Source organism: Protopterus annectens, chromosome 2.part1 (assembly GCF_019279795.1).
Source record: "Protopterus annectens isolate FY-2018-M chromosome 2.part1, PAN1.0, whole genome shotgun sequence".
NCBI lineage: Eukaryota > Metazoa > Chordata > Ceratodontiformes > Protopteridae > Protopterus > Protopterus annectens.
Window position 1 is genome coordinate 69377012 of NC_056729.1, and position 14374 is coordinate 69391385.

Here is a 14374-nt window from a genome sequence, read left to right on the forward strand (position 1 = left end):
ACCCAAAAATGTGGAGTTACGATTAATTCTAGAGTGAAAGAACATTACCTATGTTTGTAGGAGCTGTGTGTTCGTAAGCATACTGATAAAACTTTCTTGCTGCCATGGCATTCATTTGTATTAATGTAACACATCGTTCACACCACACTTCTTCGGGTAGATTCACTGGGAAGAATGAGTTGAAAAGGAGGTTAACAATGCGCCTTGCAACTGGACGAGAATCTATCTCAAGCCGGGCCAGAAGGTGCTCCATAGGGCAAATTTTCCAAAACTACAAAAAAAAAAAAATCATGTTTAATCAAATAGTCCTTAAGAATGCTGCCAACCAAAAGCATTTTGCACTGACCAAAACAATCTAGACACTGCAAAAAAGTACAGTTTTGTACCTACCATAAATGTAGATGTCCGATAGACATGCAACTGCAGTCATAACATGTGGGTTGTCCTGCCTCAGGCAGCCCTCGGTCAGCCGGATTCCAAAGTCTGGGTCCGACGTCGGCTGATGTTGCATTTCTCTCCGACGTCAGAACGGCTGGAGTACATAAGCATCAGCCGACGCCATTTTCTTCAGTGTTTCTTGCCCCAGATGCCAGGTGCCCTCCAAGGAAGGCTGTAATCAAATTGGAAGACAAAAACAGGATTCCAAACAAATACATGAGCAATAAAACAAATACACCATAACAGATATCCCCAGCTAAGAGTAAGGGGGATAGGAGTGGACCCTAGGCATAGAGGGGTATGGAGGGAGGGAAAACCCGACTGCAGTTGCATGTCTATCGGACATCCACATTTATGGTAGGTACAAAACTGTACTACGTCCTTCAAGAATGCAACTGCAGTCATAACATAGAATACCATAGCTTAGCTGGGGGAGGAGGTATGCTCTAGGAAAGAGATGGTGTGGCAATCAAACCCTGCAGGACTGCCGAAGCAAAGCCTGCTCTGGATCTGGAATATAGGGGGAGATTGTAGTGTTTGGAGAATGTATGCACGGAGCTCCATGTAGCAGCTTCTAGAATGTCCTTTGTAGGCACCCCTCTTAAAAATGCTGTAGAGGTGGCTGTAGCTCTGGTGGAATGTGGTCTGACATAGGCTGGAACAGTCTTCCCATGAAAGGAATAACAGAATCTGATGCAATGTCCAATCCATTTAGAAATAGTCTGTTTTGAAATTGCTTTTCCTTGGACTGCAGGGCGTAAGCTACAAAAGCTGTTCAGACTTCCTACTGGCCTTGGTTCTGTCCAGGTAGTATCGAAGTTGTCTATGAATGTCCAAGGTATGCAAAAGTCTTTCCCCCTTAATCTCAGGATTGGGGAAGAAAGCAGGCAGATGAATGGCTTGATTTAGAGAAACCCTAGATACCACCTTTGGCATAAAAGTAGGGTTGGTCCTTAATGAAACCCTGTCTCTGTGGAAAATAATAAAGGGTGGTATTGCCATTAGGGCCTGTAGCTCCGAAACCCTTCTTGCTGAGGTAATTGCCAACAGGAAAGCTGTTTTCCATGAGAGAAATTGCAAGTCAACTGAAGCTGCTGGCTCAAAAGGAGGTAGAGTCAGTTTTTCTAAGACACAATTGAGGTCCCAGGCTGGCACTGGGGCCTTTCTTGGTGGCCTAATGTTCTTGATTCCCCTGAGGAATTGTCTTAGTAAGGGGTGAGAGAAAACAGGAGGATCAGTGTTGTATCTAGCTGAAATAGCAGATGCATGTATCTTTGTTGAAGAATATGAGAGGCCGCTCTGTAACATATCTGCCAAATATTCCAAGATGAGTGGGATGTTCAGTAATGATGCATCATGTCCCTTGCTGGTATTCCAATTGCTGAATCTTTTCCACTTTGCTAAGTAAACCTTTCTGGTGGATGGTCTTCGAGCCTCTGTTAGTATCCGCTGAACTTCCTTGGAGAGAGATAAGCAAGTTATTTATGGGATCTCCCAGGCTGTTAGCTGCAGTGTCTGAAGGTTTGGATGCAGTGTTTCGAAATTGTGTTGAGTCAAAAGTAGAGGCCACTGAGGGAGGGCCCACCTCCTGGTGTGACATATGCTCCCTAGTAGTGGGTACCAGTGTTGTCTTGGCCAATCCGGAGCTATTATGATTCCCTTGGGCTTCTCTGCTTTGATCTTTAATAATACTGAGGTCATCAGTGGCAGAGGTGGGAATGCATAGATTGCTAGGGAGTTCCAGTTGAATGAAAGGGCATCTATTTTCCAAGCCTTTGGATGGTATGTCCTTGTGCAAAATTTTGGTAGAAGATGATTGAGGTGAGAGGCAAATAGGTCCACTTCTGGCTTGCCCCATGTCGAAGTGAGTTGTCTGAAAGCCTTCGGATGTAACCTCCACTCATGTGGATCTGTGAAATTCCTGCTTAGGCTGTCCGCCAACACATTGTCTTTTCCTGGAACAAACTGGGATTGTAACTGGATGTTTAGACTCAGTGATTTCTCCCAAAGCTGCATTGTCAGTCTGCAAAGGGTGTAAGAGTGGGTGCCCCCCTGCTTGTTTATGTACCACATCACAGTGGTGTTGTCTGTCCGTATCATTAAATGGCCTTGCTGGAGTTGGTGTTGAAAAGCCTCGATAGCATGCATTACTGCCAGCATTTCCTTTTGGTTTATATGCAGGTGTGTTTCCTTTGGAGACCATTGTCCTTGTATACACCTGCCTTCCATGTGCCCCCATCCAAGGTCTGAGGCGTCTGTAGTCATGGTCTGTGTTATCTGTGGTTTTTTGAATGACATACCTGTGTTTTCCTGGCTCACTGAGGCCCACAATAGGAATTCCTTTTGTAGGCATGGAATGAGTGGTATGATTGTCTCCAAGTTGTTGCTGTGTTGAGACCAAATGCTTTTTAGGTACCATTGAAGCTTTCTCATGTGTAGTTTTGCTAATGGAACCAGGAGAATGCAGGATGCCATGTAACCCAGGGCCTGTAGGAATCTCCTTGCAGTCATCTGGGTGAGTTTTGCTAAACCTTTGAAGTATTGAGTTAACTTCTCTTGCTTGTCTTCTGGCAGGTAAGCCATCTGAGAGGCTGTGTCTAGTTTGGCTCCTAAGAAGATTATTTGTTGGGATGGCTGCAGTCTTGACTTTTGGAAGTTGACTGTGTATCCCAGAGCTTGAAGTAATCGTATGACATAATCTAGGTTTTTTGTCAACATCAATTTGTCGTCCGCTTGTATGAGGCAGTCGTCCAGGTACGGGTAAATTTGTATACCCTGGAGCCTGCAATGAGCAATTACTGAAGCCAGGCATTTTGTAAATACTCTGGGTGCAGTAGATAAGCCAAATGGCAATGCTGAGAATTGATAATGCTCTGGCCCTGCAAGAAATCTGAGGTATCTTCTGCAGCTGTGTCTGATAGGGACATGCAGGTATGCCTCCTTGAGGTCCAGAGTAATCAGCCACGACTCCTTGCCCAGCATGGGAAGGAGTTGCTGTAGAGTCAGCATTTTGAACTTTGGTACTATGAGAAAGGTGTTTAATGCGGACAAGTCCAGTATTGGTCTCCATTGAGATTCTTTTCTTGGAACAAGGAACAGTCTTGAGTAAAACCCCTGTTCTTGTTCTTGTTGTGGAACTCTTTCTATTGCTTTCAGTCGAGTCAGCAGAGTGATTTGCTTGATAGCCTCTGCCCTTTGATGTTGTGGTAGATTTGGCATGCCTTGTTTTCTTGGTAAGGTATGAAAATGAAACCTGTACCCTCGGTCTATAATGTCCAAAATCCATTTGTCCTTTGTCAGTCTGTGCCAGTTTTCTGCAAACAGAGATAATTTCCCGCCCAAGGGAGCTTCTAGTTGTTCCCTGGTAGGCGTAAGTAGAGGAAGGTCATTGAGTTTGTGGTTGTTGGGCAGGTGAAACCCCTGCGTCACTTCTTTGGTTTCCTGGCTGCCATTGTCGTCCCCTGTAAGGGCCTCTGTATTGGCCTCTTCCTCGGCCACGTCTGTTCTTACCCCTTTGAAACTTTTCTGGATTAGGAAAGGACCAGTTTTTTGAAGGTCAATTCCTACTGAATCTGGGGGGTTGAACCTGGAGGAAATCTTTCACAGTCTGAACTGATTTTGCTTTTTCTTCGATGGTCTTTAACACATCCTTAGCATTTGCACCAAAAAGCTTGTTCTTTTCCAAAGGTGCATCCAGAAGTTTTGCTTTTACATGATCTGGTAGAGGTTGATCTTTTAACCAAGCATGTCTACGCATCGCTGCCCCTGTCATAGCTGCCCTACATGAAGCTTCCAGTGCATCATATCCACACTGCAGGAAGTGATTGCTTACTTGCTGAGTGTTATGTACAGCTTCCTGCAAAGTCTTCCTCTGTCTAAAAGATCAGGAGAAGCTAATGTTTTTTGTAAATCTTCTAAGAGATAATCCTGATATTGGAACATATGAAAAAGGCAATTTAAAGCTCTCATAGATAAGGTAGTGGATGTGTAAACCTTTTTACCCCATCTCTCTAATGACCTTGCTTCCTGTTGGAGGGCAAAGGATTTTGAGGTGGAGGCTGAAACTCCTTTAGGCCCCTGTGAAATAGTTTCCAATTCAGCAGTATGGGCCCTGAATAAATGGGAATGAGTTTCTGGGACCCTGTAATACCTGTCTGGCTTGGCTGGAGCAGGAGGAAGAGAATCAGGGGTAGCACTAGAATCAGAATACAAATCATCCAGAACATCAAGTACAGGAGGAATAGCTAAGGGCCTGTGCTGAGGCTTCTTAAGGAAAGTCCTAAGACGTTTCCTAGAAACAGAATATTCCTGACCCTGCCACTTGAAATGTTCCCTCATGGTGTGCAGAACTTCCCCAAAAGAAATATCCTCAGGAGGGGAGGCCGAAGGTATGGAATCTTCTGCATCCGAGTCCTCATAGGTCTGGAAGAGCTCTTCCTGGCTATGGACAGAGCCCTCAGAGTCTTCATCAGAAGGAGAAGGGTCAGAGGGTTCAACGCGGGGCCTTTTATCAGGAGGAGGCTGGGATGCTCTCTCAAGATGGGCCTGTGAACCTCTGATCATGGAAATTAAATCAGCAGCCATGGACATAATTTGTGTCTCCGGAGTCGGCTGAGGAAAGGATTTGGAAGCAATATGCTTTGTTTTGCTGGCTGCCTTAGCCCTAGTGTAGGCCTTAATAGACATGGCCATAGGAGGCCTGGCAGCTCCACGTGCAGGAGTGACCTTGTCTACAGCAATGGTCTCGGGCATTTCCTCGGTTTCGGTATTCGGAGGAAAGTCTATAACTGGCGTCGGAGTAATGTCTGGAATCGGAGTCGTCGGTAATGTGGTGTCTTCGGTTCGGAGCGGTGGAGAGACCGTCTCAGAGGGAACCGGAGCACTCGCTAGGTTTTGGCATGGAGTCGGTGGTAGACGCGGGCCGAGGATGTCGGTCCCGGTCTTTTCGCTTTTTGGGAGTTTGCGATGTCGGAAGATCCGACGGCATGGTGTAAGCAAATTTATCGCCGAAGAAATCTTCAGCGAACTCCGCCCGGCGCCTGAGAGTGCGCTTGTTGAAGCGAGCACAGGCTACACAGGCCGAGATGTCGTGGTCTGGGCCCAGGCAAGGGAGGCAGTAAGAGTGGAAATCCTTATGAGGTATTTGTTTACCACAAAAAAGACAATTGTTAACTTTTTCAGTAATTTCTGACATCGGCTGAGGCAAGAAAAGGTCCCCAACAGGGTACTTAGCTTTTTTGATGACTTCGTATCAGAATACAGGAGCTGACCGACCGGCACTTGCGAACTGCTTCTGCTTCGGGCACCGCACGGCAAGAAAGACTGAAGAAAATGGCGTCGGCTGATGCTTATGTACTCCAGCCGCTCTGACGTCGGAGAGAAATGCGACATCAGCCGACGTCGGACCCAGACTTTGGAATCCAGCCGACCGAGGGCTGCCTGAGGCAGGACAACCCACATGTTATGACTGCAGTTGCATTCTTGAAGGACATCTCAGCATCACAAGAGCAATCTCAACTTCAAAGTGATTCTCTGCAAGATGCTGCAAACATACAAACTGCTAATAAACTCCTTTAACAACACAGAAATAAAATTATTTACCGTATGCTAGTAACCCATGTCTTATATGCCGCCAGTAAATCCATATGGAGTAGTCAAAATCTCACAGCAGTAAAAGTTAAATAAAAGCATTTCTCCAGTGAATGAATGTTTACAAAATGATGAAATGTGGGCATCATACAGTGTCACTGGAAGTCCAAATGTCTCAGCCGATAAGTTTTTTGGAATTAAAAACTAAAAAAAAAAAAATCATCAGTGTTGGTGACTTTTTTTAAAACTAACCTGTTTTAAGAAATCCATATCTGAAAGGCAATAGCAAAGATATGATGGTGAAAGGTGTTGTTACCCTTAGGACACAACCTAAGAGATGATGTTATTTATTTAACATTTGTTGACCGGGATAGTCTAACTGGATTTATGTCCATTTTCAGTAGAGTCCCAGGGAGTTAAGCTCCAAGAGATTACTAGACTACTAACATACAGGTACTAGTTGTTATACAGTTAAATACTACAAATTTTAAACAGTTCAGGAATTTTCACAGTTTATACAAAAAACATGTTATAAGCATTAGATAAGATATTTTAGACTTTATGTACAAGACTTCATTAGTAACTAGAAAGTAGTTGTTAAACAAATGCATACTTCAAGTTTCAACAGTTCAGTAATGCTCACAGTTTAAACAATACTTGTTGCCTGCCTTAGGTAGGATGCTTTAGAATTATATGCAGAAGAATTTAACTAGAGATAATTTAAAATACCTATTAGGATAAGATATGTTTTTGCCAAGAATAGGCCTTGATCTGAAAAGACACAGATAGAACAGGAATTAGGTCTGAAGAGAGGGTATTTGGGATATAGTATGAGATTAGTCTGGATTTGTACAGGGACATAACCAATGGGTTTTAAGATAGAGTTTCAGATTGTGTTTAAAAAGTGTAAAGGGTTTTGAACGCAATGGTGAGTTGTTAAAAGTGAATCCGATTCAGAAGCTCTAACCAGCCTAATTGTTTCAGATTATGGCAGTGATGGGTCCTACAGGAGGAAGCAGTAGCAAATCTGGCAATGCTATTGTAAGCGTTCGCTAGCTTGTTAAGGTTATTTTTTGACAAGTTAGTATATATGGAAGAAGCATAAAGAAGTGTGGAGATAAGGTGGGAATAGGCAATAGTGGTTCTGGCTAGTGGGGAGAGAAAAGGTTTTATCCTATAGAGGGAGCCTAGTTTCCTGTTGACAGTTTTTACGATATTGTTGATATGGGTTTCAAAGTTCAGGTTGTTATCAATGGTTACCCCTAAAAGTTTAGTTGTTGGATCGGGAGATATGAGTGTACCATTATTGGATAAGACTGAAAAGTTCATTGGGAGTGATTTACGGGTAGGTGTGAAGAGGAGGAGTTTTTTTTTTTTTGGGTTCAAGAGGAGGCATCGTTGTAAAAACCAATTTTCTGTTTTATTGAACATTGTCTGAGTTAGAGTCTGTAGTTGGGATTGAGATTTAGCTGAGCAGATTATTGTCGAATCATCTGCGTATTGTACACAGTTAGTTAAAGGAATAGCTAGGTTGAGGTCATTGATAAATAGTGAGAAAAGGAGGGGACCCAATATAGAGCCCTGAGGAACACCTAGGGTAACTGGGAGATAGGATGAGAGGTTGTTGTCCCATAGCACTGCCTGCTGTCTATTATCAAGGTAGGACTGGAACCATTGTATATAGTCTTTGTGTCCAGAGGGAAGGATTTTAGAATATTAAGAAGTAAGTGGTGGTTGACCATGTCGAATGGTTTTGAAAGGTCAATGAAAAGTGCTGAAGAAAAAGATTGTTATTACGGTTTGTATTGATGCTGTCAGTGAAGGATAGGAGTGCAGTTGTACTGTGGAAAGGCCTGAAGCCATGTTGAGATTTGGCCAGTAAATGGTTCTGGAGTAGGTGGTCTAGTAACTGTCTGTGGATGCACTTTTCCATTATTTTAGCTAATGGGGAAAGTAGAGCTATGGGACGATAGTTAGAATATTCTCTGGAGTTTCCTCCCTTGTGTAAGGGGATAATGTAGGATATTTTCCAGATGGTGGGAATAGTGCTTTCTTGTATGGTTCTATTTATTAGCAATGATACAGGATAAGCTATGACTTTGGCTGCCTTTTGCAGGTATTCAGCAGGTAGCTGGTCAGCTGAGGGGGTAGTAGGTTTTAGTTTACTTAAGAGGTTGCAGATGAGGGAAGTTGGGACAGGTTGCAGGTTTAGAGTTGGGAGAGAGTTAGTAGCATTGGTTGGAAGGACAGAGCTACTGGCTGTTAGTTGATTAGCAAGTGTTTGGATGGTCTCAGTGAAGAAGGTATTAAAAGCATAAGCAGTTTGCTTTGAATTGTCTGAATCTGACCCTACAGGGGGTGGTGTTGTGCATTGGCCTGGTTGAAGTAGTCTGTTTATGCTAGCCCAGAACTTTTGTGGATTATTTTGGTTGGTCTGTTGGAGGTAGAAGTAAAACTTTTTTTTATTAACTTCGAGTATAGCTTTCTTAGTCTCATTTCTTTTTTGCCTGAATTGTTGTTGGTCTACGGGGTTTTTAGTTGCTCTCCATAGTGCCCAAACTTTGTTTCTCTGTTGCATTTTAATAAAAGTAAAGATCACCATAACCACACTATAAAACACCATAGCCACACTATAAAATACTGCCATGGGAAAGGACAATCCTGAAGTAGAGATCCAAATTACGCAACTTATTAAAAGCACAGATCAAAGACCACAAGACCACAGTACAAGCATTCACAATGGATGGATTCAAAAAATACCACCAAAGGCAACCAAATCCCACTGGAATGAGCATTGACCATGTCACTGTACAGTCCACCAGGTCTCTAATGGCAAAATACAATGCATCTGGGAATCCATTTTCACAAAGTCTACTTTGACAACCACAGAATTTTCCTTACCTGTTATAAAAGACAACACAGAAGCAGAAATGCAGACAGAGAAATGAATATCCCAGCATGGTGGATACTCCACTCCTTACAGAAGATAACTAGACTCAATCAGTTGGAAAGTTCATACATCATTTCTGTAGGCGCGCATGGATTCAGATTTTGCTCTTATGTAACACAAGGTAGAGCTTATGGAAAAAGATAGCTGAAAGCTGGTAAACCAGCCTAGTGAAAGTGATAGCTACCAAGGAGTATTTCAGGACACAAACTTTAAAGCCCTCTAAACCAGTTGGGCTCAATGACCAGAGTGAAACGCGTTCAATATGAAGTTTGAAACTCAAGGAAAAAAAGCGTTCTCCAAATAGAAGCTAACTTTGTTGTACTACAGTACAGCCCTCACATCAGGTCATGTTACTCAAAGAGGGCTAGAGAGACCACTTCATTGTGGAATGATTAATAGACTCACACCTATTAACTGTGAAATATCACATCTCTGATGACCTTTACCCATCCTTAAATTCCTGAGTGTTTTTTGAAAAAAAAAAAAAATCACATTAGAAAGCATAACTCAAACCCTTGGGTCCATGGAGCACAGCCACAAAGCCCTGACTGAGACCCAGGTAGCCAAAGAGCATTTAATGACTCAGGCAGTGGAAAAACCAGGAAAGGGCAAGTGGGAGATGTGTAACTTATGTAGCAGCACTTGCCTGAGAGGGAGAGTTGTCGTGGCTCCCCAGTCCCCCAGTGGTGACTTGTCACTCCAGAGTGGGATACCCTGCATGCCATGAGAGCATGCCCCAAAGGTGGAGGGAGACGGGTTGGGTCTACTCATGCCATTGTAGTAGCTTGGGGGGGGCTAGTTTGAGAAGAAGGAATGCCCAGTGGCGTAGCTAGAGTTTGTGCCACCTGAGAGTGTCTAGGTTTGACCCCCCCCCTCAAAATCATGGTCAAATGGGGGCCCCCATACATAACCCCACCCCCCCAGAGCCATTCCAGAGTCCCATTACTTGACTATTTCTCCCCATTTACCATAAACACTGTAATGTGCATACTGCTTTATGCTTTATTTCTATAATGATTATTTATATTTAATTTAAAACTTTTATTTTAAATGTTATAGCACAGCGATAGAGATCTACTAAACAGACTTAGCATTAAAACTTCTTTGTCCTTGAAACTTACATTCATTGAAACAGCATTGAAACACACATTCATAGAAAATACATCTGTCCAGTGGCTAATAAATTTTACCTTTGGGCTGTTTTCAAATCACAAGCCCCTTGCACAGACATTTAGGACAATGCACACAACATGTGTTCTTTGATTCACCTTCCTGATTGTATTAAATTATATTCCTTGTATAATACAGGACACTTTTAAATTCATTGTTTTGAACATTTTTCCAGTAAGCAATGAAACAAAATGCATGAACCAATAATCACAAAACTGCCCAACGCAGAACATTTTCATCATAAAAGTCTACTCAAACTTCTATCATTACAATCCGCCAATATCAGTAAACATGCACGACCTCTGCAGAAGAGTCATCTAAAAAAGTCGACATTAAAGAGATCTGTAACTAATGAAGAAGTTGCTGCTAGCAAACAACTTTATATGTCATTGTTTCATATACAAATAAAGTGCTTGTTGCCCTTGAGGAATAAATTGCCTGTGTTGCATTAAAAAAAAAAAAAAAAAAAATGATAAGCTAGTAATATTGCAATAAGGAATGGATGGCAAACTGATAACAGATTCATAGCTACTAGGTATCTTCTGAAAAGGAGGACATTCTCAGCATCCACCCCTGTAAAGTAACACAGTACAATATCAGCAATCCATCTACATACTGTGGGATTAGAACCCACAGTCTTCTGCATCAAAAGCAAGTATACTACCTGTGGTGCTACTAACAATGCAAACAGACTTGGCATAAACAGCACTGAACTTCTCTTCCCTGAAGATCTCAGCTCCTTGTAAAATCCACTTGAAATTCAACTATAGTTCTCAACTTTGCAACACAAGAAATCTGGAAAAAGTCAAAATTTATTTTTTGGGGGGGGGGGGTGAAAACCAGGGACACATTTTAAACATTGCTTGTATAATATTAGAAAGCTACTAGAATAAAATGATGTGCTACCATGAGATTCCTGAAATATGGGAAAACAAACTTAAACGACTATCATTATTTGGTGAATTCAGTTCTCACTGATTTGCTAGAAAATCACAAATTTTAAGAGGAACACACCAAAAGTATGAGCCAAACATTCCAGGTGTTCTGTGAAAATCTGGACAATTGAGAGCTATGGACTCAACTCCTAAGTGACGGTATGGGTAGAGAATTCAGGCTCTTATTTCTTGTACCTAAAGTAGAGGGTTTCAGCCTGAGTAACACTAACCACCAGATATATGTAACTGGGGTATTTGACACACACACACACACACACACTATATATATATATATATATATATGAGAGAGAGAGGAACAAGCTAAATTAATGATCCACACACCAGGTTAGCAGCAAGCAAAATGAACAATTACCTTACTTGGAAGAGAATACGAGTTGGCGGGTCTATATTAGATCACCGAACGCTTAAAAAAGCGAGCGGTGAATCGACCCTATGTAAGTGAAAGCTTACAGTTTCAAACTGTCAGAACAATTTTTTTCCTAGGGGAAAAAAATCTCTGTTCCAACAAAAATAAATAAATAAAAAACTTTAAACATTACATTAAGTGGAGGGCTGCACCCACCACACCCCTCGATGCCCCCACACACCCCCTACTTAAACATACCAACTCCGAGACCGCAGTACAGTGCCAAAAACAGCAAAGTAACGAAGCGGCCAAGCAAATTCTTTCCCAGGGAAAGAATTCACTTAAAAGCCACTTCAATATTTTGCCGTTTCAGGATTTTGAGTTCGACTAAGATGCATTTGAAAGAATGCGGCTTCGGTCTTCTAATAGGGAACCAAATTGGCAGCAGCAGCATTATGAATATTCCCAGTTTGTTTGTGTCTTTCGGCTTTTTCCCGGTTAGGGGTCGCCACAGCGGAACTCCGGTCCGCTAATGATTGGCAGTAGAGTTTTACGTGCTGGCTTGCCAGGCCTAACGCACAACCTTCAACGAAGGAACGCCCATTCACGCATGTCACCACATAGAAGACGCTCCAACTGAGAATCGAACGGGCAACGTCTAACTGTGAGGCGACAACGCTACCGCAGCACCACCACCGCAGGCTATTATGAATATTCCCAGTGAAGCTGCAAAATAAATGATCCACTCGTTGGCAGCTGAAGCAATAAAATGAATGATCTCATCCCCTTACTCACACACACAGGAGCAGAACACTCCTTAGCAATGAAATGGTGCACTGTACTTAGAATTGCGTGCATGGGACAGGACGCTGCATTCATAGACGTGATGCTATGCAACCATTCTTAAAGAACACCACCCTTACTTTAAAAAATTTGTTTTTTTTTTTACTTAAACTATTAAAGCAATTGTGACAGTCACAAAAGTGTCGTCCAGGGCAGACCGCCCCCCTCTCACCCCTCACCCTCTAGCTACACCACTGGGCATGCCTCCATTTTGGAGGCATAGTCAGTCCCATGGGGTTAGGCCTCATCTACAAAGATGACCTCATGGATGCCAGGATGACAGCTCTGACTGTCTCTTGCCTGATGGGGAATGAATGGGGTGGGGGTCACCCTGTCAAGAATGAATGTTTGAATAGAAAAGGGGAACTGATTGTTGGCAAACAGTGGCATGCAAAAAAGTACAAAAAAAAAAAAAAAAGAATAAGTCAAGTACAAATATTTTCTGAACAAGTAAATTCTAACAAAAAGAATATGCGACTGTATTAAGTAAAAAAATATATTTTTTTATCATTGTAAGGAGCATTTACATCAATACACAGACATATTACAATGTAAAATAATTCCATACTTATAAAACAAGAAACACAGTGGGCAAAATGGATAAAAAAGCCTTATTTTATTAACTGTAAAGCGCTTTTCGTTTACATATAATAGCAAACTTCCTCAGACAAATTTTAAAAACAAATGAAACTTCCTTTTATAATTCAAATAAATTGCCTCACCCTCTCAAAAAAGGAAGTGACGTAATACTTCTTTTGAATTGAACTTGCAATATAAAAATTGAGCACTTTACTAAATAAGCATTTTTTTTTTAAAAAAATCGACCATACTATTACATGAAAATCTGTTGGATAATAGTGAATATTAATATATGAGAGTGTTTTTTTTTTTTATTAAGAGCAACTGTTCTTCTAAATCAGTACACAATCTATTATACTACATACTGAGACCATGTTGTAAACCTATCATCAGAGATACTTGCATGATAAAGATGTATTAATATTTGATTATGATGCCCTATTATAAAATCAGCTAAGCAATACCCATTACCACATACTAAAACACAAATTTGTGCTGATAAACTTAAAATTAATAATAATATACACAAAATGAAAATGAACTATCTAGTTAGTGCCTTTAACCTAAGAGCTCTAATAATTATGCAATAATCATTTAGCTCCGGCCATGTATAGGAATATAGACACAATTGCCAAATTAATTCAGCACTTTCAAGCTGAAGTGCCCAAGGTCCACCATTTTCCTGTTCATTCATTTATTGGATGACACTGAAATGAAACTGGTGGTCATTATACTCATGTACACGTTTGGCTAATGCATTCATAAGCATACCCTTTCTAAAAGCATATAAATGCTCATAAATCCTCTCTTTTAAACTTCTTGTTGTTCTTCTGTATAGTATACTGGACAAAAATTGCCCGAAGCCACATAGACCACCCTCTTTGTGTTACAATTGAACTTACCATATATTCCATACTGCTTTTGTTTATCTCAACATATTGGCTTTGATATATGTAGCTACAATAATTGCACATCCCACACTTTTTCATGCCCACATTACCATTCATCTTTTGTTTCTTACAATTTTCAATTAAGTTTTTCAAATTTTTACCTCTCCTTGCCACCATCCTTAACATCTCCTAGCTTGTTCCTAATTTGTGTATCATCAATAACTATCCAGTTCTTTAACATTATGGCTTTTATTTCAAAATGTGTGCTGAAAGCTGTTATAAATCTAACCAAAGAGTCATAATGCTGCTTACTTAATAAAGTGCTCAATTTTTACATTGTGAGTTCAAGTCAAAAGAAGTATTACATCACTTCCTTTTTTGAGAGGATGAGGTGGTTTATTTGAATTATAAAAGGAAGTTTCATTTGTTTTTAAAATTTCAAGGATTAACACAACATGTGGAAGGGCTCACTAACATCATTGAGACCAAAAGGAGCAGTCAGGGTTCAGCGTTGACACACCACAACACTGGTTTCCAATCCATCACAGGGGTTAACATTGCAACAACTGAAAGTGGATGCCTTGTTTCATGGACAGGAGGAGCAGTTACAGCA

General features: G+C 41.3%; 1 protein-coding gene across 2 annotated transcripts in view; it reads right to left on the minus strand.

Moving 5' to 3' along the window:
- NCAPG2 (non-SMC condensin II complex subunit G2) overlaps positions 1-14374 on the minus strand; it is a 1874483-nt gene that overhangs the window by 1073406 nt on the left and 786703 nt on the right. For both annotated transcript variants that reach the window (XM_044062031.1, XM_044062030.1), the window contains exon 14: positions 49-271. In XM_044062031.1, coding sequence (XP_043917966.1) covers positions 49-271 — 223 coding nt within the window. The remainder of the gene's footprint in view (positions 1-48; positions 272-14374) is intronic.